The 27,957-nt window shown below is 45.0% G+C and overlaps 1 protein-coding gene across 4 annotated transcripts in view; it reads left to right on the top strand.

The window, feature by feature from the left end:
* The first annotated feature begins 1,361 nt into the window (after nt 1–1,361).
* Septin6 (septin 6) overlaps nt 1,362–27,957 on the top strand; it is a 93,885-nt gene continuing 67,289 nt past the window's right edge. For 3 of the 4 annotated variants that reach the window (XM_004672600.2, XM_045140124.1, XM_004672604.2), the window contains exons 1-2: nt 1,362–1,653; nt 24,936–25,050. In XM_004672600.2, coding sequence (XP_004672657.1) covers nt 1,624–1,653; nt 24,936–25,050 — 145 coding nt within the window. In that variant the 5' untranslated portion in view covers nt 1,362–1,623. The remainder of the gene's footprint in view (nt 1,654–24,935; nt 25,051–27,957) is intronic. The other variant, XM_004672602.3, reaches the window with a different exon arrangement.

Below are 27,957 nucleotides of genomic sequence, written 5' to 3'. Positions count from 1 at the left end.
GCAGTGATGAAGACACAATGGGTTCCTTTGGAATACTGAGTTCTTTATGACTGTCCCTGCTGCTCCCTTTTCTTCGTGTCACTTTTTTCTTCTGTTTAAGATCACCTAGTGGAGTACCTTAAAGTTTCTAGGTCTCCCTGGGGCTACATCTCAGAGACCCTGCTGTCGCAATGCATAGATTACATAAAGATCTGCTGGAGAGAGAGTGAGAAGCACAGCCAGGTGGAATCAGGTGCCAGGGAAGCTTTTCCTGTAGTCACTGTTTCCTTGCCCTGAGAGATTCTTTTCTCATTCCCTCTCCTTGATTCCCCTTACCTCCTCTCAGCTTCTCCTGCCTTGGGCATCTGTGAGGTCATTTCCCAAGCCGCAGTGCCCTTACAGTCAGGATTTCCCCCATACCACCCCCACCCCCGTACCCCATCCCTCATTCCTTTCTGAAAGAGAACAAGGATCCTACCCTTTTGAAGAGTGGAGAAGAGAGTCCTCATTTGCTGGGGCCTGGGACATGACAAATCTGCCCGGGAAGCCAATTCCATACCAGAGAGGTGGATTCAAGGGCTGGAGAGATGGCAGAACAGGGAAGCCCCCCCCCCACCCCGCAGGAGCAGTAGTACAGGAGAAAAATAGGAGAGTAGGCAGGTCAGCCACAAGACAAGGTTAATTAGGATTAAGGGGGGGGGGTGAGGGTAGGACAGAACGCCTGTCCCTCTAGTGCTTCCATTTAGCTCAACAGACCTGAAGACCTTGGGTCCCTCTAAGACTCCTGCCACCTCAGATCTTACAACTGGGGATACTCTGCGCCTCTGCTTATGCAGGAGTGGGGGGGGGTTGAGGACTATTTATATTAAGTACAGTAGTGAAGAGCTCGGCTTGGGAACCCCAGGACAGTTAGGGATGTATCTGGACCCCTGGCCTCGTATTGCACAAGTCATAGCTCAGTTGTAGGGCTGCAGTGTGGCTCCCTTCCTAAGCTCCAATGTGGAGCTGCAGGTGCCGCAGCCACCCCCCCCCCCACCAGCCTCAGGAACGTTCTTGGGTCAGGGAGAAGGGTGGACGACAGAGGAACACTGACCCTTCAGAGGCCAGCGCTCTCAGCCAGGCACCCTGGGCTCTCGAGGGGGAGTGGGAGGGGGTGCAGGGGACCTGAAAGAGGGAGAGGACTGCAGAGAGCCTCGGAGCAGAGAGCAAACGGAGGGAGGAGCGGAGGCTCCCTTCCAGCCTCCAGGGTCGGAGGACTCAGGGATGTAGGGGAGAGCAGGGGGGTGTGACAATTCAGGTCGGGACGTACCACGGAGCCCAGTAGCGGGGGGGGCCAGAGGACGTGGTCACTGAGGAGAGCCCCCACCCCCGTTCGTAGAGGCCTAAGGCTAGGGTTGCCGAGAGAACTGGAATTGGACTCTCCCTAGCGGGAGGAGACGCCTTAAACCGGTCCCCTCCCCATCCTCTACTCGGAGGGGGTGGGCGGTAGAGGGGAGGCCGGGGCCCCTCCCTTGCACCTCCCCCACCAGACTTGGTCGCGCCCGAAGTGTAACACTTTCTCTTTGTCGGAGGAGCTCCTCTGTTTCCTGTGCAGTAGCTCCCGTTGCGGCGGCGCCGGTTGCAACCCTGGCGGACGAAGGAGCGATGGCAGCGGCCGATATAGCTCGCCAGGTGGTGAGTGTGGGGCTCGGGTGGCAGCGCCTTGGCCGGAGGGTGAGGAGGGGGACTAGGGAGGACCGAAGGCACTTGGCCACGGCCACTGCGTGGAGGGCAGCCGACAATATTCAGGAGCTGAGACAGGGCGGGACTTTTGCTCCCAGGCTCTATGGCTTAGTCCCTCAGCCTGTCCTGGAGCCCGGTGGCGGCCGGCGGGCGGGCGGGGGGCGCTTGGCACAGCCCGCGGGCGGGCAGCTGAACTTGCATCACGGGAGAGAGCTGCAGCCAGCGCCTCCGCCTCCCTCGCTGCAGCTGCGGCCCCGCCGCTGGGGCGTTGCCGAATGAATGGCCGGCGCGAGCCGCCGAACCCTCCGGGGTTCCGGCCCCCCAGCCTGGCCTCGCCCCTGTGAACCGCTGCCCGCCGGGACCGAGACTGGCTCGGCAAGAGGGGCGCAGGGCTGGGGTTTATCCTGGGGCGGAAAGCCCCGAGCCGCGAGGGGGCGGGGAGGTGACTGGCTGGAGTAGGGTTTCTCCATATGCATTACATACGTGACTGCGTCTCTGTGGGTTCGGCGTGTGCGCATATATGTATGTGCACGCGCGCTCCCTCGTGCCTTCCCGGGTTGGCGGCAGTGGCGCTCGGGTTTCTGACCGTGACCCGAGATGAGTCGGCCTGTTTTCTCCAAGGGTGCTCACCTCCGTGGTGTGTATCCACATGCCTCGGTCCGTGTCTGTTTGTGCCGGGTCCTATTTGTGCATCTTGGTTGGGGGTGCGGTTCGCTGGACTGTAGCTCTTTGGCTGGATATTTTGGCATGTTTCTCGGCGAGCCTCTGGAAATCTGTCTCGGATGTGTGTTCAGTGTACCTGGGTTTGTGTGCCAAAACCTGTGGAGCTAGCTTCTTTCTATGGAGAAACAAGAAAATAAGTGTGAGATTTGCAAAAACAGTTTTCTTTCTCTGTGTTGGCAATCAACTCTGGATTTTTTTTTTTTTCATTTTAAAAACTGAAGTTTTCCAGCCTGCGCTGTGCAGAGAAATCATACTAAATTGACCTGAGACTCCATGTTTGTTTTTTTAGGTCAGAAGTTTGGTTGCAAAGGAAAGGGTTGATTCCATTTGAGGAGATCATCTTTCTGTTCCATAAGCACACTAGCACCCTAAGTTGTGACAGAAAAGTGAGGTAAAGGTAGGGCAAATCCCATTTCCCCAAGTACTACTTGATGAAAATCTCTGAGCTACACAAAGATGTTAGACCTTACTGCTTACTTATGTAAATAGTTCATGCAATGTAATTCCAGTGCAAAAAAATAGATAGCCTGTAGGTATTTGTAATCGAAATTGATTTGTTTTCAAAATCTGAATACAGAATCGGATAGTGTTTTCTCTACATGATAGAAAAATGTATTCCATCTCCTCTCCCAGTTTGGAAGCTCAGGAACATTTCTTTGGAACCTCCCCCAACCCCTTGTACACCTCAGCACTGAGCTCTTTATGCAGTCATGGTGTGGAAGGAAGATGAGTAGATGAGAGACATTTCTCTGTGATGATGGCACGAGAGATTTCTCTTTTCGCGATTTTGGCATGTAATTTGATTACTTTAGTGTTTTCAGGGCAATTGGAGTGCTTTTTTGATCCTTGTTCCCTACATTTGAGAGATGGCATAGTTTAGGTAGATGAATTCAGTTTCCTGGATTACACTTGGTCTACCCTTGGTGACCAGAAATGACGCTAGTGATATATATATATATTGTAATTTGGATCGACCTGTCCATACACTCAGCAGCCTCTCTGGCCTGGAAAAGGATTGAAGACTAGATGTTGTGAAGGGGAACATTCTAGAAGGTCATTTCACCTTAGGTACAACTCAGGCAATCCAGAGACTTTTTTCTGCAGATGGGGGCTAAGGGTAAGGGGTGGCTTAGGGCTTTGCATTGCTCCAGTTTGCTCTGGATCACCTTACCATATTGGATGCTAAAAGACATGATTTGTTTTCATATTTATTTATTTATTTTATAAGAGAGAGGGGCCTATACAGAGAAAATGGGTGTGCCAAGGGCTTCCAGCCACTGCAAATAAACTCCAGATGCATGCACCACTTGTACATCTGGCTTACGTGGGTACTAGGGAATTGAATCTGCGTCCTTATGCTTTGCAGGCAAGTGTCTTGATTGCTAAGCCATGTCTCCAGCCCCTATTTAAAAAAATTTTTTTTGGGCTGGAGAGATGGCTTAGCGGTTAAGCGCTTGCCTGTGAAGCCTAAGGACCCCGGTTCGAGGCTCGGTTCCCCAGGTCCCACGTTAGCCAGATGCACAAGGGGGCGCATGCGTCTGGAGTTCGTTTGCAGTGGCTGGTAGCCCTGGCGCGCCCATTCTCTCCCTCTCTCTCTCTCTCTCTCTCTCTCTCTCTCTCTCTCTCTGCCTCGTTCTCTGTCTGTTGCTCTCAAATAAATAAATAAAAATAAACCAAAAAAATTAAAAAAAATTGTTTTTGAATTTATTTGTGTGTATGTGTGTGTGTGTGTGTGAGAGAGAGAGAGAGAGAGAGAGAGAGAGGTAGCGCGAGAGAGAGCACAGGTGCGCTGGAGAGATGGTGTAGTGGTTAAGCACTTGCCTGTGAAGCCTAAGGACCCCAGTCCGAGGCTCAATTCCCCAGGACCCACATAAGCCAGATACACAAGTTGGCACATGTGTCTGGCTGGAGGCCCTGGTGCGCCCATTCTCTCTCTCTCTCTCTCTCTCTCTCTCTCTCTCTCTCTCTCTCTCTCCCCCCCCCTCTTTCTTTGTCTGTTGCTCTCAAATAAAATAAATCTAAAAAGAGAGAGAGAGATAGAAAGAGACAGACAGAAACAGAGACACCAGGGCTACAAATGACCTCTAGATGCATGTACCAGCCACTTTTGTGCATCTGGTTTTACATGGGTGCTGGGGAATTGAACCCAGGCCAGTAAGTTTTATAAGCAAGCACCTTTAACCACTGATCCTTTTCCCCAGCCCCTGAGGAACACAATTGTATACCAGATTCTGGAGCCAAAAGAGCAGCCCAAGCACTTGAGACCTTGTAAATGTGATAAATGGGTTTCTGAGGAAACTGACATCACTCGTCAGGATTCCCTCCCTCAATTCACTGAGGCTCTTATTTATGTGTCATTGGTCTCTGTTTTCCTTTATGTCTGCAAGAAGTTATATTTCACCAGGGGAAGCTGGAATTAACTCAAGAGACCTTGGGTGGCTGGTTGCTGCTGTTTTCTTGCAAGGAACACATTTCTAGGGTTTAGGGAGAGAAGATTAGAAAGTCGGGCTACGTATGGCTAGCTTAGGAGTTGTTGGTAAGCTCTGAAACATGGTGTCATGTAAATAGTGCCTTGATGTATGTGTTTTGAGTGTCTTTTCCATAGTCACTTGATTACTGTGGCCGAATAGCCTTAGTGGTTAAACATGCCTGAGAGTTATTGGGTAGGGGCTATATTGGGTACATATGCACCTTGGTAGTTCAGTCCTTGTGCGTAATTCAATTCCATCTTGTCTAAGTGAACGTCACAAAGGGTTTTGTATAACAGTGCTGTTTCTGTGACTGTGTGTATTCGTTTGACTGTTGAGAACACAGCACAATAGCTTCCCCTTATCAACCAGACCAAGAACAGTAGCAGACATAATTCATATGTTTAAGTTTCTAATTGGAGAGACAAATTTGGGCACTGTGAGATGATTAGAGAACTAATAAAAGATCCTTGGGGGCCCAATCCCCACTTCCTGCCTGTGAGGTAACTTTGGGTGCTATCACTGTGTGTATATTGGAGAGGTTCCATGACTCATCTAGGGTGATCTAGCAAGGCACAGTGTGATCTGCAAAAACTACTTCTTCTGGCTCTTACACTGAGCTTTCTTTTACGGTTGCATTTTCAGATCATATTGTTAAGAGTTGGCCTTCAAAAAACACAGTATGGTTGATTCTGGCCTGAACAAATCTCACATGGGCAATGCTGATTTTTTTTTTAACCATACACATAAAGTTCATTGTCCCTAATTAAGAGACATGCAGGGGCTAACTTTGCCATACAATGTTAGCCAGGATTGGCCTACGGCAGCTGTCCCTAAGCTACCACCTGCCATTGTCATTATCCCCCCTTCCCTTCTTAAAAAATATGTTATTTATTTATGAGAGAGAGGGAGAGAGAGAGAGAAAGAGAGTAAGAATAGGAATAGGAGCACCAGGGCCTCCAGCCACTGCAAACGAACTCCAGACACATGTGCCACCTTGTGCATCAGGTTTTATGTGGGTCCCGGGGAATCGAATCTGAATCCTTTGGTTTTGCCTTTGCCTGCAAGAGCCTTAATCACTTAGCCATCTCTCCTGCCTCCCTTCCTTTTTTTTTTTTTGAGAATGCGAGAGAGAGAGAGAGAGAGAGAGAGAGAGAGAGAGAGACAGAGACAGACAGAGAGACAGACAGAGAGACAGACAGAGAGGAGAGACAAAGAATTGGCACACCAGGGCCTCAGCCACTGCAATCAAACTCCAGACGCCTGCACCACCTAGTGGGCAAGCGTGACCTTGCCCTTGCTTCACCTTTGTGCATCTGGTTAACATGGCATCTGGAGAGTAGAGCGTGGGTCCTTAAGCTTTGCAGGCAAGCGCCTTAACCACTAAACCATCTCTCCACCCCTCCCTTCCTTTTTTGATGGGTATGTGCAGTATGTAGAGTGTGTGTATGTGAGTGTGTGCAGATATGCACCCCCTGTGTGTGTGTGTGTGTGTGTGTGTGCGTGCGCGCGCGCGCGCGTGCAGAGGCCAAAGAAGGAGATCAGGTGTTCCCAACCCCCACCCCATGGCTCTCCCAACTTCTTTCAATGGGACAAAGTTATTGATGCTGGGGGTCAAACTCAGGCCTGCATCTTTACAGCAAGCATTGTTACCTCTGAGCCATATTCTCAACCCTTTTTTAAAATTTTTTTTGTTCATTTTTATTTATTTCTTTTAGAGTGACAGAGAGAGAAAGAGGCAGATATATATAGAGAGAATGAGCGTGCCAGGGCTTCTAGCCACTGCAAATGAACTCCAGATGCATGCACCCCCTTGTGCATCTGGCTAACGTGGGTCCTGGAGAATCGAGCCTCGAACCAGGGTCCTTAGGCTTCATAGGCAAGTGCTTAACTGCTAAGCCATCTCTCCAGCCCCTTTTCTGAGACAGGATCTCACCATGTAGCCCAAGGCTGGCCTGGAACTTCTGCCTCTGTTTGAGTGCTGGAATTACAGGCTTCTGCCATCAGTGTAGATAACAGCTGTTCTGTGGTTGCCCTTGAGGTTCCTTACTTGAGCCATCTCTCCTTACTAAAAGTAATATTATACTCCACAAATGGGAAAACAACTTCAATATTTCCCTATAGCTCTACTGGGGATATAGTAATGAAGAAAGATTACATGGCCCCAAATATTAAAAAAAAATATATTGACTACAAATCAAAGGAATGTGAGCAGTCATACAATTTTCCATCTTTTCTATGCATTTAAGATTTGACAAGAATGTGGAGAGGAGTATTCTGTTGACCCTTAAATGCAAATGGCCCCTTCTCAAGTAGGTTATAATCTAGTGTTACAGCCAGGCATAAATCCCTATTGAATTATTGTACTAAATGCTGAAGAGGCGACCTACTGCCTGCCACGAGAAGTCATGACCAAGAGACCAAACCCAGCCATGGATGGAGGTGGTGGGTAACGCGAAAGGCTTCCTGAAGACTTCCAGTTGGAAATGGGTAGGTGTGAAGATGGGTGTGATGTCACTTCTGCTGCCAGATTAGGAACAGTTCATTTGTGAATTCATCCACTGTTATTTTCACTCATTCCTTCAAAATGTATTTATTGGGCACTGACTTTGTCAGACCCTGTGCCAGGTTCTGGGGATATAGCGGTGGTCAGGCATGCAGGAACTCTGCCCTCTCAGAGCTTCCAGATGAGAGCCAGAAATAAGCCCTGCTTCCTCTTGACAATCTAAATCCAGGAAATGTGAGCACTAGTGGCATGTTTATTACAAAACTTCATTACAGCAGACTAATTTGTCTGCATAGTATAATGAAGTTTTGATTTGTAGTCATGTGCATTGTATTTGCTTTGTGGAGAGAGTCTGATGTCAAATTTCTAGTCATTGTTGGTTTTGCTATTCAGTATGACCCCTCACTTTGTCTGCCATAGGGGGAAAACCTATTGATTTCGTTTGAGCAACATTAATTAGGAAGATTTGTCCCCTGGAAAAACATATTCCCAAACTAAAGTACTGATTTCCGGGCTTGCCTGGGCTGCTGGGTTGTCAAAACCATGGTGTGTGTTTGCATGAACAGTTGAGAAGTGCTTTTAGTTGCCTGCACATTCAAGATAGGTGGAAAGAAGGAAGGAGGGAAGAAAGGAAGATAAGGAAGGTAGGAAAGGAGGAAGAAAGAAAACCATGGATAGATGTAACATGTTTAACCATTTCACAGTGCTTCCATCTGCATGTTTTTTGTTTTTCCCAATAGCTTCCTGGAGGAGGGTCATTGTTGTTATTGTTCTCTTCATTTTATACATTCAGGGAGACTAAAAGACCTAGTCCGTCCAAAATGTGATTACTAGTCAGTGGGTTAAATGATGAAATAGCTACCAGATGACACAAATTCTCTTTTTTAAAATGCTGGCCTTTCTAAGGTGTTTCTAAGAAATTAAAATTCTGCCATGTCCCCGCTTACCCCTCTTTTCCCTGTATCTGCCAGCATGCTCAAATCAGTTGGAAAAGAGTATAGTTGGGTGATTTGGAGATTCTTTGATGTTAAAAAGATTCTCAGCTTCAATCCAAGATAGCACAATCACGGGTTGTGTGGGTTTTCTTTTCTCTCCCTCTCTCTCTCCATATTGCTTTAAATAAAAATCTTGGAGCCACCAGTCATGTAATGATGGATTATTTTAAGTAACAACTGGAGGGGGGACAGAATAAATTAGAAACACAGACCCTTCCTCCTCAGTTTGGCAAGAGGTGGCTTCTGCCGCCGGGATTTGAAACCGTGGGTTTCTCGGCTGCCTGCACAGAGGAAGGAGGCCACATGCTCAGGAGGGTGAGAAATAATGTTATCCTCCACTCCAATGTCTTCTCATTAGAGACAGCCATCTGCTGAATTCTGCAGCAGGCTCTCAGCTGGCCCTGGAGTTGGGTCATTGCTGTGGCTGGGGGAAATATTTGCAAACCTTCTTAGGGACAAGCTTTGGGGTTCTGGTTCTCCCTGCCAGGGTCCTCTCTGACCCTCAAGGAGGATGCTGAGGTAACAGGAGCAGAGCTCTGCTTTCAGGATCCTGATGAAGTGTGAGGTGGTGTTAGGTTTCTTTTCACTGCAGAGGCCCCCAGTCCTGAACACTGTTTTTTTTCAGATCCCCATTAAATGAGACCAGATGGAGGCAGAGGCAAATTCAGGCTCCCCAGAGGACAGTTGGGCATTCACCCAGAAGTCTATGGGTAAACCTTTCCTTTCTTCCTCCTTCCTCCCTCCCCCCCCTTTTTTTTAACATTCTGGAGGTAACAATGGTCAAAATACCTAGAAAACTTTTCAGACTGCCTGACTTGAAGGAAATGTATATGGTTTTTGTGAGAAGGTTGACCTACTCTGAGCAGGGGTCACCTCTGGCCTGAGGTAGAGATATTTTACCTAGACAATGGCTTGTTGAGTTAGGTAGACTCATTAGCCCTGGGGCTTTTGAGTGGAGCTGGGCAGTTGGCCAAGCTGAGGCTTAGGCAGGAGTCAGAAGAGAGGAAAAAGAGAGAAGTGGGGGAAACAGTTGAGAGGAGGAGCACAGATCTTAGGAACATTGGCTGCTTCGGTTGCCTTCTGCTGGCCAAGACCATGTTGCTGAGCCCACGGGCTCTTGGGTCAGGTTCCTTCACCTTTCTTACTCTTACCAGCATCAAGCCAGACGCTCCGTGGCTTGGAATTTTAGTCAGAAAGAAATACATCTGCCACTTAAGTGAGCTTTCCCATCTGAGAATGGCAGTGGGCTTGACAAGAGCCTGGATCCTGGCACCACTCTGACTGGGACAAGTGGAGTCTGTTTCCCCCTTTGCAAAAAGAGCTCTTTGCGGGCTGGAGAGATGGCTTAGCGGTTAAGCTCTTGCCTGTGAAGCCTAAGGACCCCGGTTCGAGGCTCGGTTCCCCAGGTCCCACGTTAGCCAGATGCACAAGGGGGCGCACGCGTCTGGAGTTCGTTTGCAGAGGCTGGAAGCCCTGGCGCGCCCATTCTCTTTCTCTCCCTCTATCTGTCTTTCTCTCTGTGTCTGTCGCTCTCAAATAAATAAATAAATTAATTAATTAAAAAAAGAGCTCTTTGGGTTGGGTTAGCTGATGATCTTTAAAGGAGTTTTCAGCTCTGAAGTTTCATGGTTCTTATTGTTTCCTTGTTGTCCAACCCAATTCTGTTAGGTCCTTGCCTCCCTCTGCTCCCTAGGGAGATGGCAAACTGAGTACCACCCTTTTCCTGCTTTAACTCCTTGAGCTGGGTACGGAGAGAATTGTGGAGAAGGCAAGTCTATGCTTTTAGCTGACCAGGGTCATTATAAGTGAACTAGAAACAACTAGTTGGATATTGCCTGTCTGGAGATAGATATATATATATATCATGACATCTACATGTTTGGCTATGGAATCCCACTTTATTTTTTAATGTTATCTTTAGATTTATTAAATGTTTCATAAAATGTTAAATGCTACTTGTTTGGATAAGGTAATATCTATTGTCTTAAGACAGAGGTTTCCTCAGGCTATAGAGGTTAGCATTGCATCCATAGATTTTGATGATAACTTCATTCCAAAATAGGGATTTTTTTTTTATTAGTTTTATACTCAGTGAATACAGTCAAGTTGGTACCATTGTTAGCCTCCTCCCTGTCCTCTCTCCTCCACCAGGACCCTCCTAGTTGGGGAATATGGGTTGTGTATTGTGGGGTTAGCCATCAGTTATGGGTATGAGGCAATGTCTCTGTGTATCATGACCCAATGAGTGGCTCTGACATTCTTTCTACCCTCTCTTAGGCAAATTTCCCTGAGCCATGTTGGGTTCATTTTAGGTCTGCTTCAGTGATGAGGTCTTGGGAGCCTCTGTGTCTCTGGATCTCTGGTTTGGTAGGAGTTGAGTGTTCTCTGTGTGTATCTCCTTCACCCTTGTGCTGGTACCACGTTCCACGAAAACAGCATTCTTGCTTGTTTCCCCACTTGGAATCCCACTTTAAATGCACTTAGGAGAGCTAGCTATTAGAATCCTGGTGTGAATCCTCTTGTGGAATGAAAGCCACTTTGGAATTTATTTTATGTATTAAAATCAGTTTCATCTGTTGGCTTTGCCAAAGAGGTGCCTTAAGGATGATCTACATAGGGCTTCCTCAGGGTCCTCTAAGCTACTCCCCAACTGAAGGTCATTTTGCATGTCCCTTGGGAGTACTGACAGCTTTTTATTTCTGCTTAGAATGGCCTTCAAATTTCTCTACCAGCCCAGAGTATTCCATCTACTCTGTTTTCTCTTAGCTTCACTTTATTAGTCCAAGAAAAATTCTGATATTTTCATTGGTTGACTGAAATGGTGGTTTTTCCTTTTTTTAATTTTTTAAATATTTTGGAACTTACTGGTACTTAGGTGGTTCCTAAGTCCCCTTCCATTCCCTTGACTGCAGTGCAGCAGCCAATATGGTTGTCAGCCACTTCGTTGTTTTATCAGAACTTCCTTTTAAAGATTTATTTTAATTTAATTTATTTATTTATTAATTAGAGACAGAGAGGGAGAGAGATAATGGGCACACCAGGGCCTCTAGCCACTGCAGACAAACTCCACCTTGTGCATCTGGATATGTGGGACCTGGAGAATCGAACCTGGATCCTTGGGCCTCACAGGCAAACTTGCCTTAACCGCTAAGCCATCTCTCTAGCCCAAGAACTTTTATACTACATGTTTTAGGTCATATGATTTGTCTTCTAATTTATGTGAGTCTTTATAATAATAGGTTGTACTGTGTAATAGTAGGCTATATATTACATGTAGTAATAAGTTATAATAAGAAGGATAATCGGAATTTTTATATTATTGGTAAAAAATAAATGTTTTATATATAATAAAGTGGCCCAGAAGCTAACTAAACTTTCTTTTTTTGTTGTTTTTGTTTTTTCAAGGTAGGTTCTCGCTCTAGCCCAGGCTGACCTGGAATTCACTATGTAGTCTCTGAGTGGCCCCAAACTCACAGAGATCCTCCTGCCTCTGCCTCCTGAGTGCTGGGATTAAAGGTGTGCGCCACCAAGATGGGCTTAACTAAACTTTCTTTTTTGTTGTTTTTTCAAGGTAGGGTCTTGCTCTAGCCTAGGCTGACCTGGAATTCACTCTGTAGTCTCAAGATGACTTTGAATTTTTGATGATCCTCCTACCTCTGCCTCCTAAGTGCTGGGATTAAAGGTGTGTGCTACCATCCTCGGCAACTTTCTTGTTATCACAGTCTTTAAAAACAAAACAAAATGTTTTTTTTTCAGATTACAAACCTAAACTTTGGGCTGGAGAGATGGCTTGGTGGTTAAGCGCTTGCCTGCAAAGCGTAAGGACCCCCGGTTCAAGGCTTGATTCCCAGGACCCATGTTAGCCAGATGCACAAGGTGGTGCATGCATCTGGAGTTCATTTGCAATGGCTGGGGGCCCTGGCGCGCCCATTCTGCCTCTCTCTCTGCCTCTTTAAAAATAAAAATAAACAAATAAACCTAAAGTTTGCCTTTTAAAAAAAAATTTTCGAGGTAGGGTCTTACTGTGGCTCAGGCTGACCTGGAATTCACTATGGAGTCTCAGGGTGGCCCCCAACTCTCAGCGATCCTCCTACCTCTGCCTCCTGAGTGCTGGGATTAAAGGCATGCGCCATCATGCCTGCCTGGCTAAAGTTTGCCTATTTATGAAAATTTGGAAAACAGATAAACATCATCATTGTGGTGGTTTGAATAGATGACCCCCATTGTATTCAGTTTTTTATTGTTTGTAGTTTGCATCTGCAGCCACCTGGCTGGAGATAGTGTCACTGGGTGGATCTTAAGGTGTGGTGGTGGGTTTCAAATTTCAATCTAAAGATATATAATGTGTGCCTAGCAGAAGTTCCTGAAGTGTGCTGTGTGGCTTTTGGCTTTTAGGCTTTTGCTTCTCTCTCTCTGTGATTGATCCTGTGAAAGCAGGCCAGTTTCCTCTGCCATTATGAACTTCCCTTCGATCTGTAAGCTTCAATAAATATCCCTTCCTCCATAACTGTGCCTGGTCTGGAAGTTCATCCCAGCAAACCTGAAGCTGTCTGCTACAATCATCTACAAGCCTTCTGCCCCAAAGTAACTACTGTCATACTGATTTTTCTCCCACCCCTGGATGCTCCTTTGCATGTAATGTTTTTTTTTTTCTCTTTTTACCTTTGCTTTGCATAATAGTAATTGGTAAGCATTCTTAGAATATATGTTCATTAGTCACTTAATCTCCCATCATGAGTCATTGAAGATATGAATTGGTTTTAAAAGTGTAGCAGATTCCCAGGGTCTCTCAGAGATCAGTATTCAGGGCCAGGATGGTGATGGAGCAAAGGAAGGTGTGAGGGATTGGGTCTACCATGACGTGGTCAGTGAGGCTGCTGAAGAGAATTCCACTCCAGTCTTTCTGTCCTTTCCTAGCATTTGGATAAACAGGAAAAGCCTAGTTATTGGTCATGAGTTCCAAACGTTTTCCTCTCATCCTTCAGGCCTATAGTTGGTAATTTAGCCACCTTGGGTTTGGACGGAGGCAGGATGCTGTCTTGACAAAGAGGGACCATCAGTTCCCAGAGGCCTCAGAAACCACTTGCTTGTTCTACCAGGGAAGAGGAAAGATACACAGTGGCAGTAGAAGATGGCAGTTGCCCATCAGGTGCTTCTGGGACTCTTTATTTTCCAACTAACAGTAATGGGAGAAAGATACTCAGCTGGAAGTATCAAAACTCATTCTTCTTAGTGGAAGCCTTATGAATATCCAATTACAAATGAAATTGGTGTATCCTCAGGGGAGGAGGTGGAAGAGAGCAAGAACAGTGTTTTTGCTTATGATATGAAATGTGGTATAATGTATTTCAAAACCACAGGTGACGGAAGATGAGAAACAAACAGGAAACAGAACTGAGGAGCACCTTTTCATTCTGCCTTCCTTTTAGCTCCTCAGACTCTACATTCTAATTACCCTTGCTGCAAAGTCAAGTGAGCAAGTACTCTCCTTTCTTATATTAAAATGTCTGTAAATTATACACGTAATGTGCATTCATGCTATAAAAGAACCAAAATGACAAAAGCATGCTGATTAACCCCCTGATTAGTCCTTTATTTCCATTTCCCGTCCTCTGAGGTAGTCATTGGTCTTGGTTTGTCAGGTATGTTTTCAGTTCTGTCTAGGCATTCTCATATTTATGAGCGTATATACTCACAGGGTTTTTGTGCATACATGGGCTTATACTGTTCTTATTGTTCTACAACTTCTGGTTTCTACCTTATAATATGTCTCAGAGATATCCACATTAATACATATGAAACTGCTGCATTCTGGCCAAAGAATGTTCCAGAATATACATGGACCATAATTTAAGTAATTTTCTATCATCTGGCACTTAAGAGTTTTCTATTTCTTCAGCAGTATTTTTTTTTTGTTGTTGTTGTTTTTGGTTTTTCGAGGTAGGGTCTCACTCTGGCCCAGGCTGGCCTGGAATTAACTATGTATTCTCAGGGTGACCTTGAACTCATGGCAATCCTCCCCCTCTGCCTCCCGAGTGCTGGGATTAAAGGTGTGCGCCACCATGCCTGGCAAGCAGTTTTTTTTTTATTATTATTAATTAGTTTTGCACTCAGTGAATACAGTCAAGTTGGTGCCATTGTTAGGCTCATCCATGTCCTACCCCCTCACCCTGGTCCCTCGTTGAGGTATATGGGTCATGCATTGTGGGGTTAGCCAAGTTGCCAACATACCCAGCAAGCATCTCAAGGACCAGGCAATAGGGAGGGAGGGGAGGGCAAGGGAGAGGGTGGGGGCCACAAATCTGGACCCAAGCAGTATTTGTTTCGTTTTTTTTTATTAACATTTTCCATGATTATAAAATATATCCCATGGTAATTCCCTCCCTCCCCACCCCCACACTTTCCCATTTGAAATTCCATTCTCCATCATATTACTTCCCCATTACAATCATTGTAATTACATATATACAATATCAACCTATTAAGTACCCTCCTCCCTTCCTTTCTCTTCCCTTTATGTCTCCTTTTTAACTTACTGGCCTCTGCTACTAAGTATTTTCATTCTCATGCAGAAGCCCAGTCATCTGTAGTTAGGATCCACATATGAGAGAGAACATGTGGCGCTTGGCTTTCTGGGCCTGGGTCGTTTTGTTTTTTGAGGTATGGTCTTGCTCTAGCCTAGGCTGTCCTTGAACTCATATCGATCCTCCTACCTACCTCAGCCTCCCAAGTGCTGGGATTAAAGGCATGCTCTACCACACCTGGATTTTTAAATTGTATTTTATTTTTATTTATTTATTCGAGAGAGAGACCGAAGGTGGCAGAGACAGAGAGAGTGAGTATGGGTGCGTCAATGCCTTCTGCCACTGTAAATGAACTCCAGACATATTAGGCACTTTATACATCTGGATTTATGTGGGCGCCTGGGCTGTCAGGCTTGCAAGCAAGTGCCTTTAACAGCTGAGCCATCTCTCCAGCCCATTTTTCAGCATTATTAACAGTGTTGTAATGAACCTCCTTATATGTATAGACTTTTGTACAGCCGTGAGGATCTGCAGAATAGATTCTACGAGGTGGTGCAGGGTTATGGGAGACATACAATTTACAATTTTGATGATTGTGGCCTTTTTGACATCTCAGCTCAAGACTCGACTATGGCACCCCCTGATACACAACTTAAGGTTTTAGTGTCAGAAGTGTTGGGCCAAGTTGTGGCTCCATCTCTGCGTGTGCGTGGTATAGTTAAGGGAATTGCCAATTAACTGCAATCAAAGTAATCAAGACCTCAATTAATCGGACCACCTTAAAAGGAGAAAAGGGAAAAAGAAAAGGCATTACAAGTTGTGAGAGAGGAGGAAAGAAACGTCTAGGGGCTGCTGCCTCGGAGTCAGTCAGTGTACGTTCACCCCAGTGTCCTGTTTACTTTTTTTTTTTTTTTTTTTACTTCTACACATCTAGCTCTGAACAAGGAGAATTGATATTTATAATGATGACCTTGACATAGGATTCATCAAAGCAGGAGCCTAGAGAGGATTTTCTAAGGCAGGAACTATACAAATACATTTTTTGCAGCTTTCTTTACTATAGAGATTGAGATAAATAGTTAGCTGCTTAAATCTCAAGCACCAAGAAAACCACCTTATCCCATGTCCCCAGTCCCCAAGTTCTTTAGTTAGTGTAGGTATATTGGACACTGGATAATAGATACAGAAGATTCAAAAACTTACCAGTGCAAAATCCAAATCAATGGCTCTTTCTCTGTAATTCTTCTTCACTTTCCTCTTTGCTTCAGATGACAGAAAACTCTTTTCTGATCATTTCCTCCTCTCAACAGAATCCTCTTATCTTCTCATTCCTTATTTGTGCCTGTTTCCTACATTTCATTCTTTAGCTCTTTTCTCCATTTACTATCTCTCAGAGAGCACATTTAGGTTCATATTTTTCACCTGTAAATTTATATCTCAGTCCTGAATTCTCTCAGCCTAAAATCTCACATTACTACTTATTGGATTTCTTCTCTTGGGTATCTCACCATAAAATCAATCTTATTTTCCTTGATATGTAGCATGCTTTTCAAATTGAAAAGAAAAACATTTTTTTAAAAAATCATTACTATGTTCTGTCCTGGAGAGATGGCTTGGCAATTAAGGTGGTTGCCAGCAAGTCATTATTATGTTTTGTGGTATATGTAAGTGGGATGCTCATGTGTGCATGTGCATATGGAGGCCATAGGTCAGTGTTGGATGTCTAACTGTATAGATCTCCACCTTGCTTTTTTTTTTTTAAATTGTTTATTTATTTATTTGAGAGCAACAGACACAGAGAGAAAGACAGATAGAGGGAGAGAGAGAGAGAATGGGTGCGCCAGGGCTTCCAGCCTCTGCTAACGAACTCCAGACGCGTGTGCCCCCTTGTGCATCTGGCTAACGTGGGACCTGGGGAACCGAGCCTCGAACCGGGGTCCTTAGGCTTCACAGGCAAGCGCTTAACCGCCAAGCCATCTCTCCAGCCCTCCACCTTGCTTTTTGAGACAGGGTCTCTGACTGAACCCAAAACTCACAGGCTTGGATAAACAAATTACTCAGCAAGTTCTGGGGATCCTCCTGTCTCTGCCTCCCTAATGCTAGGATTATGGGTGTGCATTGCTGCACCTGGCATTTTATGTGGGTGCTGGGTATTCTCTTTTTTATTTATTTTAGAAAGCCAGGGCCTTCAGACAAACGAATTCCAGGCACGTGCACCCCCTTGTGTGCATGTGCAACATTGAGTGCTTGTGTCACTTTGCATCTGAATTACATGGGACCTGGAAATTCGAACATGGGTTCTTAGACTTTGCAGGCAAGCACCTTAACCACTAAGCCATCTCTCTAGCCTGAGTCCTCCTCATTATTATTATTATTATTTTTTGATTTTTTGTGGTGATGTCTCACTCTATCTCAGGCTGACCTGGAATTCACTGTGTAGTCTCAGGGTGGTCTTGAACTCACACAGTCCTCCTATCTCTGCCTTCCGAGTGGCATGTGCCCCAAGTGAAGAAAACAAATGGGTAAATTCAGTCTATTTCCTGGATCCTCCATTTTTTTTTTTTAATTTGAGAGCGATAGAGAGAGAGAGAATGGGCGCGCCAGGGCCTCCAGCCACTGCAAACGAACTCCAGACACGTGGGTCCCCTTGTGCATCTGGCTAACGTGGGTCCTGGGGAATCGAGCCCCCAACCAGGATCCTTAGACTTTGCAGGCAAGCACTTAACCGCTGAGCCATCTCTTCAGTCCCTAATAACTATTTTTAAATGAGCAAAACATGACTAAGTAATTCACATACACATTCTCAATACATATGCACAGTTAGTAGTTTTAAAAAGTTTGTCTTCGGGCTGGAGAGATGGCTTAGCAGTTAAGCACTTGCCTGTGAAGCCTAAGGACCCCGGTTCGAGGCTTGGTTCCCCAGGTCCCACGTTAGCCAGATGCACAAGGGGACGCACACGTCTGGAGTTCGTTTGCAGAGGCTGGAAGCCCTGGCGCACCCATTCTCTCTCTCTCCCTCTACCTGTCTTTCTCTCTGTGTCTGTCGCTCTCAAATAAATAAATAAATAAATATATATATATTTAAAAAAAAAGTTTGTCTTCATTAATAAAACACATTTAACAACATGATGCTATTTTCAGTGATTCAAATCAGTGGATTAAAAAGCCCATGGAACTGTGTTTATGGAGAAACAGACACATAATAGTTATGGAAACATTAATTTGTACTATCCTCTGTTAAATGATAGTCTGTATCAATGTCTTTAAAATTGTTATTTTTAAATAAATAAAATATTTTTTTAAAAAAAATGGTGGCTGGAGAGATGGTGTAGTGGTTAAGGCGCTTGCCTGCAAAGCCCAAGGACCCAGGTTTGATTCCCCAGGAACTACATAAGCCAGATGCACAAGGTGGTGTATGCATCTGGTGTTTGAAGTTGCTGGAGGCCCTGACATGCCAATTCTCTCTCTATGTCTGCTTCTTTCTCTCTCTTTCTCATAAATAAGCAAAATGTTAAAATGGGTGTATTCCTTGGTTCAATGGGCTGAAATTTTAGGAAATAATCAGATATATATGTAACTCCATAAGAACAGGAAATGTTTTTCATGTTAAAAACTTGGGGACACACTAAATGCCCAATAGCAGAAGATGAGTTAAGAAAATCTGGCAGATTTTTGCATGTAGAGTTAATAAAAATAATGATTAGGGTCTGAGGAGATGTTCAGTGGTTAAAAGCACTTGTTTGTAAAGCTGGTTGGCTCATGTTCAATTCTCCAGTTACCCATGTAAAGCCAGACACAAAGTTCGTGTATCTGGCACTTATTTGTAGTGGCAAGAGACCCTGCTGCACCCATACACACACACACACACACACACACACACACACACACACACACACAAATGAATAAACTTTAAAAATGATTTAGGGAGCTGGAGAGCTGGCCCAGCACTTAAGGTATTAGCCTGAAAAGCTGAAGGACCCAAGTTCAATTCCTCAGAACCTATGTAAGCGCCAGATGCACATGGTGGTACATGCATGTGGAGTTCATTTGCAGTAGCTGGAGGCCCTAGTGTGTCCATTCTCTCTCCCTCTTTCTCATAAATAAAATGAAATAAATGATTTAGGGGCCAGGAAGATGTCTCAGTGGTTAAAGGCACTTTCTTGCAAAGCTTGCTGACTCAAGTTCAATTCCCCAACACCCACTTAAAGCTAAACACAAACTGGTACATAGGTGTAGCATTCATTTACAATAGAAGAGACCTTGGTGCACCCATACACACATATGCAAATAAATAAATAACTTAAAATGATTTAGAAGTATATCTACACAAGTAAACATCTATACTCATGTAGCCTGGGCTACATGAAAGTATTTCAAAAAAAAATGAGGGGGCTAAGGAGCTGGCTCTGTAGGTAAGAGCACTTGTTGCACAAGCATGGAGGCCTGAAAGGGTCTAATTTGCCTTGATTTTGATTCCTCAGCATCCACTTAAGCAGCTGGGCATGATGCATGTCTGTGACTCCAGTCCTGTGGGAGCGGAGACCAGTGAATGAATCACTGGGCCAGCAGACAGACTGAAAAATGGCAGTTCTAGGTTCAGTGAGAAACTGTCTCAGGGAAGCAAGTTGGATGAGTGATGGAGAAAAGATACCCAACATTCACTTCTAATCTTTGTGCACACATTCCTCCTCACACATAGTAAGCATAGTCAGACATGTGCACAAACAAAAGGAAATTAAACAAAAAAAAATTTCTAGGCTGAGGAGATAGTTCAGGTTTTATTCCTCAGTACCACATAAAGCCAAGTGCACACAGTGTACATTTAATTGGACTTTGTTCACAGCATCAAGATGCCCTGGTGTGCCCATATTTGCTATCTCTTTGGCAAATAAATAAGTAATATTTTTAAAAGAATGTCTCAAAAAATAAAATAAAAATTTATTAAAAAATAAAATTTCTCTGGGCCGGGAAAATGGCTTAGCGGTTAAGGCATTTGCCTGCGAAGCCTAAGGACCCTTGTTCAATTCCCAAGGACCCACATAAGCCAGCTGCACAAGGGGGCACATGTGTGTGGAGGTCATTTGTAGTGGCTAGAGGCCCTGGCATGCCTATTCTCTTTTTCTCTCTGCCTCTTACTCTCTCTGTCTCTCAAATAAATAAATAAATATGATATAAAAATAAGATTTCTGAAGTGAACATTGATTACTTTAAAAAATATAAAACTTGAGCCGGGCGTGGTGGCGCATGCCTTTAATCCCAGCACTTGGGAGGCAGAGGTAGGAGGATCGCCGAGAGTTCGAGGCCACCCTGAGACTACATAGTGAATTCCAGGTCAGCCTGGACCAGAGTGAGACCCTACCTCGAAAAAAAAAAAAAAAAAAAAAAAAAAAATATATATATATATATATATATATATATATATATATATATATATATATATAAAACTTGCCGGGCGTGGTGGTGCCTTTAATCCCAGCACTCGGGAGGCAGAGGTAGGAGGATCGCCGAGAGTTCGAGGCCACCCTGAGACTACATAGTGAATTCCAGGTCAGCCTGGACCAGAGTGAGACCCTACCTCGAAAAACCAAACCAAAACAAAACAAAACAAAATATATAAAACTTGATAATGTGATGTGTTGAGTAACAGCTTATTTAAAACCAAATTCTTTGACATCTCCAGTAGACAAGTGCATTCTCTCTCTCTCAGTGGTGGCTTGCTATATATAGCCCAGGCTGGCCTTCGACTCAAGCAATCCTGCCTCAGCCTCCTAAGTGCTGTGATTACAACTGTGAACTGCCACCCCCAGCCTCCTGGCTTCCGTCTTTCTATCTATGGTGCTATCAATCCAAGTTCCCAGGCTTGGGCATTTCAGTCACCTTTGATTGCTTCTCATTCCTTCTGCTCCGTCATTCACTGAGTCTCATCCCTTGTTGGGCCCTCTCCTACCCTCTCCCTCTCGGTGCTGAGGACGGAGCCCATGGCTTCACATGCGCTGAGCACATTCTGTACTACATGGAGCTTCACTGCCAGCCAAGTTCCGTCCTGTTGAGTCTCAAGCGAGTCCGGTTAGTTCACTTTAACCAGAGTTTATTGTCACAGTGTGTGGATATCACCCTTTCAGCTCAGCACTATTGGAGCCATCTCCTAATATATCTTCCCGCTTCTAGACGCTTATTCTTCCAATCAGTCTCAGCCCCCGTGACTGAAATGATCTATCAAAAATATGGCATGTTGGGCTGGAGAGATGGCTTAGCAGTTAAGCGCTTGCCTGTGAAGCCTAAGGACCCCGGTTCAAGGCTCGGTTCCCCAGGTCCCACGTTAGCCAGATGCACAAGGGGGCGCACGCGTCTGGAGTTCGTTTGCAGAGGCTGGAGGCCCTGGCGCACCCATTCTCTCTCTCTCTCCCTCTATCTGTCTTTCTCTCTGTGTCTGTCGCTCTCAAGTAAATAAATAAAAAAAATTAAAAAAAAATTTTAAAATATGGCATGTTGGGGCTGGAGAGATGGCTTAGCAGTTAAGGCACATGCCTATGAAGCCTAAGGACTCTGGCTCGATTCTCTAGGTCCCATGTAAGCCGGATGTACGTGTCTGGAGTTCATTTGCATTGTGGCTGGAGGCCCGGGCATACCCATTCTGTCTCTCTCTCTCTCCCTTTCTCTGTCTGTAATAAATAAATAGATATTTTTTTTAAATGGTGTGGTGGCACATGCCTTTAATCCCAGCACTTGGGAGGCAGAGGTAGGAGGATCACCGTGAGTTCAAGGCCACTCTGAGACTACAGAGTGAATTCCAGGTCAGCCCAGGCTAGAGTGAGACCCTACCTTGAAAAAAAAATATATTACATGTATCATGGTCCTCTGTGCACAAGACCCTCAAAAATCCCCAGGCTGCATAGCCTAAGATATATGGTCTGTTTGTTCATTGCTGTGATAAAATACCAGATAAAAGCAATGTAAGAAAAGAAGGGTTTATTTTTTAATTTAATTTTGTATTTGTATAACTTATAACAGTTTATACTCTTTTATCCCCTCGCCATAGCTCCCATTACGGGGGGGGGGGGTTGCTCCTCAGTGGGGTTATGGTATTCACTGTGGGGTGTGCACACCTCAGTCGGAAAGAAGGGTTTATTTTGGTTTACAGTCCATCATAGTAGGAAGATGTGGTGGCAGGAGCTGAAAGTGGCTGATCATATTACATTCGCAGTCAAGTAGCAGAGTGAGGTGCATATTAATGCTTTTTTCCTTTTTATCCTTTTTATTCCATGGAGAACTTTGGTCCATGGAATGGTGCTGCCCACATTTACTGTGAGTCTTCCCACATCACTTAATTCAATCTAGAAAATTCCTCATAAGCATGCTGAGAGGCTTATTTGCTAGGTGATTCTAGATCCTATCAAGTTGACAATCAACATTAACCACCACAAGGATCATCGTTCTTTTGCTATTCAGTGCTCTTTACAGTGGTGTGGGTAGATAATGATGGGTATATGGCAGGATTTTGGTAATTTTTAAAATTTATTTATTTATTTGAAAGCAACAGACAGAGAGAGATAAAGAGGCAGGTAGAGAGAGAGAGGAAGAATGGGCGCGCCAGGGCCTCCAGCCACTGCAAATGAACTCCAGATGCATGCGCCCCCTTGTGCATCTGGCTAATGTGGGTCCTGGGGAATGGAGCCTTGAACCAGGGTGCTTAGGCTTCACAGGCAAGCGCTTAACCGCTAAGCCATCTCTCCGGCCCGGATTTTGGTAATTTTTTTTTTTTTTTGGTTTTACGAGGTAGGGTCTCACTCTGGTCCAGGCTGACCTGGAATTAACTCTGTCATCTCAGGGTGGCCTCGAGCTCACGGTGATCCTCTACCTCTGCCTCCCGAGTGCTGGGATTAAAGGCGTGCGCCACCACGCCCGGCAATTTTGGTAATTTTTGACAATGATAGAAATATTTAAGGTGAGGAGCTCTCTTCATTGCCCTCCATTGTCTTTACTCTGAGAATTACTCTGTCTTTGGAGCCCTTGAAGTTTCATAGTGCTGAATTTGGAGACAGGAAGAGGCGATAAAATATGGCTAAAGAAACCTCAACTCAGTCTGTCCCAATTTCTGAGGCCTGCTACGTAGGAGGCTCCCCAGAGGGACCATATTGTCTCTTAAGTTTCTTCTCTGCAGTGTTGAGAGCTAAGAACCAACAGTGGGAAGCTTACATCTTACAGTTTGATTTAAGAAAGAAGGGGAGATGGGGAAAGGGGTGAATGTAGAAAAAGCCCTGAGTGATGTGGGCCCCTCAGGAAAGTCAGGTATCTTTATGCACACACAAAAGACACCATTGGGGCTGGAGTGATGGCTAAATGGTTAAGGCACTTGCCTGCAGAACCAAAGGACCCAGGTTCAATTCTCCAGGACCCACATAAAGCCAGATGCACAAGGTGGTGCATGCATCTGGAGTTTGTTGGCAATGGCTGGAAGCCCTGGTTAGCCCATTCTGTCTGTCTTTCTCTCCCTCTCATAAATAAATAAATAAATTTAAAAACAAGACATCATACTGACTGAACAATGGCACTTGGCCATCTGATGGGTATGCTCTTCTAGGAGTGTGTGTGGAGAGTAGGACCCTTCCAGCTGGGTGAAGGGGCTGTCAGGAGCCAGTTTTGACTACGTGGGTGGCTCCTCCACCGTCACAGCTTATCCATTTCAGAGTGACACCTAAGTCCAACAGCAGGTCCAGTCAGCATAAGAGCTGCCCACTAGCACAATCTGGGGTGCTGGTGCATGCTTCCTGGTACTAACCAATGCCATCTTGGATTACTCTTTCTCTTTGCATCTTTCTGGTTATGGAAAGTTTGGTGTGGCCTCACCCAGCAGAAGTTCTGCCTCCTTCCATAGCCCACTATTCCTGTGGAGCTCAGCCACCCCCAGCTTCCCTTTCCCTTCTTTCTCACCCTACCCCACCCTCTGCTGTGACCGTTGGCAGTTGGCATGTTTCTTGAGTACACGCAGGCCCTTTTTGTCCTTCCCCTGGTTCCTTGGAAGCCTGCCTGGGTTTGAGGCTCTCCTGGTTTTGTAAAACCATTAACTATAAGAAGCTTTGGGCCTCGTGGGCAAAGCAAAGGCTCTCTGCTTTCCAGGGCTGGGAGTGGCTTGGCTGACTCCTGTGGAGTCAAGGGACCTGCAGGAAGCCTGGAGGCAACTCACTTCTGCTAGAGGGAGAGCCACAAGGGTTCCATGGCATGATGGGTCATCCCCGGGTCCAAGGATCACCTCACAGTATACAGATAAGGGAGGCTACTGCTTGAATGCTTGCCACATGCCAGGCACTATGGCACATGCTTGAGGAGAATTGCCCTATAAAATATGCACACTAAACTAGCTCTTGATTTTATGATGGGGAAACCGACATTAAGTAACTTGTCAGAGGTCACCCAGCTAGAGGGTGCTAGAGGTGAGGCTATGACTCAGACCTGCCTGATTTCAAAGTCTACACTCTGAACCCTTCTGCTCTGCCGCCTTTGTAGATCCCCAAGGTGTCCTACAAAGGTGATTTGCTGCCTTTTAAGGGCTTCAGAATACTTATTGAACATGTGCACATGTACTGAGCTCATTCCAAGTATGAATGGACAGATTTGAATCTTCCAGTCACTTCCAAGATAATGCCGTACTATCTCATATGATGGATGAGAGAAGGAAATTGAGTCTCGGAGAGGTTCCACAACCGCTGAGCGATAGATGCCATCCATGTTTGGAACATGCAGCACCAGCCCTGATAAGCTTCCTCTGTGTTTTGCTCTCTCTGAAACTATAGTGATACTCATTACTTAAGGCTACAGAATGCCTGTGCCCAAGAATCCATGATTTCGAAATTGACTGACCATTTTGCTTTCAATCAATGGAGGGGGTTGGCTGACAGAGGAGATGGCACACTGGGCCTGGGCAGGTGTTACTTCTGGCACAGGGAGCATGTGGATAGAGAATGGAGGTCCCAGATAACTTTTATGCACATTGTCATTTTTCTCTCCTCTCCCAAATTAGGGCGAAGGTTGTCGAACTGTCCCCCTGGCCGGACATGTGGGGTTTGACAGCTTGCCTGACCAGCTGGTGAATAAGTCAGTCAGCCAGGGCTTCTGCTTCAACATCCTGTGTGTGGGTGAGTATTTCCATAGCAGGAAATTCTATTACAGAATATGGATCCTTAATGGCTGGATGTGGCTTTGCAGGTAATTAGGTTAAATAATGTGGCATTCTGATCTCGTGGCAGAAGTGTTTTGCTCTCTCCTTCTCTGATCCCTCTGTTTATTTTTTCAAAGCATTCAGCTGCAATTACTTTTTCCCTTGCTCAGACTAGAATCAGGGCCGTATTTTTGGGCAAATCGAGCTTTGTGAGAGACCTGATGGAAATTTTTGTAAACGGGGTTGGCTGGCTCTGGTACGGCTGCTAGGTTCAGTTTGACTGCAGAAGAAGGGACTTGGCTGAGAGATGATGGTTGAGAAAAGAAAGATTCCTGCCCCTCACTCTGGGCAGTGGGCTAGGTCTGTTGGTTTTCTCTGTATCTTCACTATGTTTGGTACAGTTTGTGCTCAGGTAGGGTTACACAGCTGAGTGCAAAGGTCTTCTCTACTACTTATCTGTATCCCTGCATAGCGTTTTCTTTTGAATTTCATTTTTTCACAATTTCATACCTGCATATCATGTGTTTTGATCCTATTCACCCCTTGACCCCTTGTTACCCTCTGTTATTTCCTTCCCCCTCCTGCTAAACTTACCCTTCTTCTACCTAACTAGTCCTCTTCCTACCTTCATGCCATTTTTTGTGACCCACTAAGTTAAATTAGGGGTGCTTGCCTGAAAATAAGTGGGGTTTATTTACTGGAGCATGACAATTTACCAGTGGCTGCACTACTGAAGAATATGACTCCACCTGCTTAAACGGTTTTTAACACACACACACACGGAGCAAGGAGTGGAGAAGAGCAAGAGCAGCCCAGGGCCTCTTACTGTTGCAAACAAACTCCAGATGCATGCACCATTTTGTGCATCTGGATTTACATGGGTACTAGAGAATCAAACCCAGGCTGCAGGCTTTGCAAGCAAGCACCTTAACTGCCGGGCCATCTCTCCAGCCCCCTGCTTTTATTTTTGAGACAGTGTCTTACTGTGTGGCCTAGGCTGGCCTAGAATTCTCTAGGTAGCCCAGGGTGACCTCTAACTTTTTATTTATTCATTTGTAAGGAGAGAGGGAAATGGGGGAGATAAATAATGGGTGTTCTGGGGTCTCTTGTTGCTGCAAATGAACTCCAGATGCATGTCCCTCTTTGTGCATCTGGCTTTACATGGGTACTGGGGAATCATACCAAAACTATTAGGCTTTACAAGCAAGCACCTTAAGTGCTGAGCCATCTCTCCAGCCCATGACCTCTAGCTTTTTTAAAAGTTTATTTATTTGAGAAAGGGAGAGAGAAAGAAAGGCAGATATATATATATATAGAGAGAGAGAATAAGTACACCAGGGCCTTCAGCCACTGCAAATGAACTTCATACATATGTGCCACCTTGTGCATCTGGCTTATGTGGGTCCTGGGGGATTAAACCTGGATCCTTTGGCTTTGCAGGCAAGCACCTTAACTGCTAAGCCATCTTCCCAGCCCAACTTCTAACTTAAAAAAAAGATTTTATTTTTATTCATTTATTTATTTATTTATTAGAGAGAGAGAGAGAGAGAGAATGATTGTGCCAGGGACTCTAGCCACTGCAGAGGAACTCCAGACGCATGTGCCACTATGTGCATCTGGCTTTTGTGGGACCTGGAGAATCAAATCTGGGTCCTTAGACTTGCAGGCAAGTGCCTGAACTGCTAAGCCATCTCTTCAGCCCCCAACTTCTAACTTTTTATGTTCTTGCCTTAGCTTCCCAAGTACTGGGATAGGATCATGGGCAAGCACCACCACACTTAGATGGAGCAGCACCTTTTGATCCTCTTTATGTGCTAATCACAGCACCCAGTAAGTTCAGTAATACTTCTGAAGTGAATGGAGTTAAGCCCATAGGAGTCACTCATTTTATTTTTCAATGGTTTCTCACTTTTTTTTTTTTTGCTTCAAAGTAAGCACAGGGAGTAGTATCCTTATGGAATGCAAGGAGACCTAGAGACTTGGGAGAGTGGAGTGAGGGATAAGGCCTTTACCTGTGGTAACACGGAAAAAGTAGCAGAGCCAGAATGAGGATGCAGGCCTGGCTGACCCTTGTTCTTCCCACTGCCTCAAACTGCTGCCAGCAATATCTCCTGAGAACATGAAAAGCACTTTGGAAAGCTTGGAGCACCAATCAAACAAACAAAGGACAATAGAACCTTGACATTGTTAAAGAATGTCTTAAACCTTAAAAATCTCAAATTTACAAACATGATTGGTAGCATGTAATTTTCACTCCACAGTATAGGAAAGCATACCTGCATATTTTCAGTGGCCTCCTTCTGAACCTTAATGGTTGTATAAGTACTATAATAAACTCAGTTTCACACTGGCTAGAACACTTAAACACTTCTGCTAATTGCCTGTTCTTATTTTTGTATAGAGTATACTGGGAACTCATTCACGTTGTAGGCTTGATCCAGCACTGAACTGGACATTTTACTGTTTAATGTAGTCAAGAATTCATAAGCCAAATTAACTTACAAAATAATAGTGCCATTGGTTTAATGCTTCAATATAGGTTTTATTATCAGCTGGTATATATGTGTCCAAAGAAATGACTCAATTCTTACAGCTGGTGAATTAGGAATTGTTTCTGTCGCTCTTTTTGTGTTAGATCAGGTGCAAGGTTTGTAAAAATATTTTTTTAATTTTGTTTATTTGTATTTATTTATTTGAGAGTGACAGACACATATAGAGAAAGAGGCAGATAGAGAGAGAATGGGCACGCCAGGGCCTCCAGCCACTGTAAACAAACTCCAGATGTGTGCACCCCCTTGTGCATCTGGCTAACGTGGGTCCTGGGGAATCGAGCCTCGAACCAGGGTCTTTAGGCTTCACAGGCAAGCGCTTAACCACTAAGCCA

This window comes from Jaculus jaculus, chromosome X (assembly GCF_020740685.1).
Source record: "Jaculus jaculus isolate mJacJac1 chromosome X, mJacJac1.mat.Y.cur, whole genome shotgun sequence".
NCBI lineage: Eukaryota > Metazoa > Chordata > Mammalia > Rodentia > Dipodidae > Jaculus > Jaculus jaculus.
Note: the sequence above shows the minus strand (reverse complement) of the source record. Positions and strands in the feature narration are given on the sequence as shown.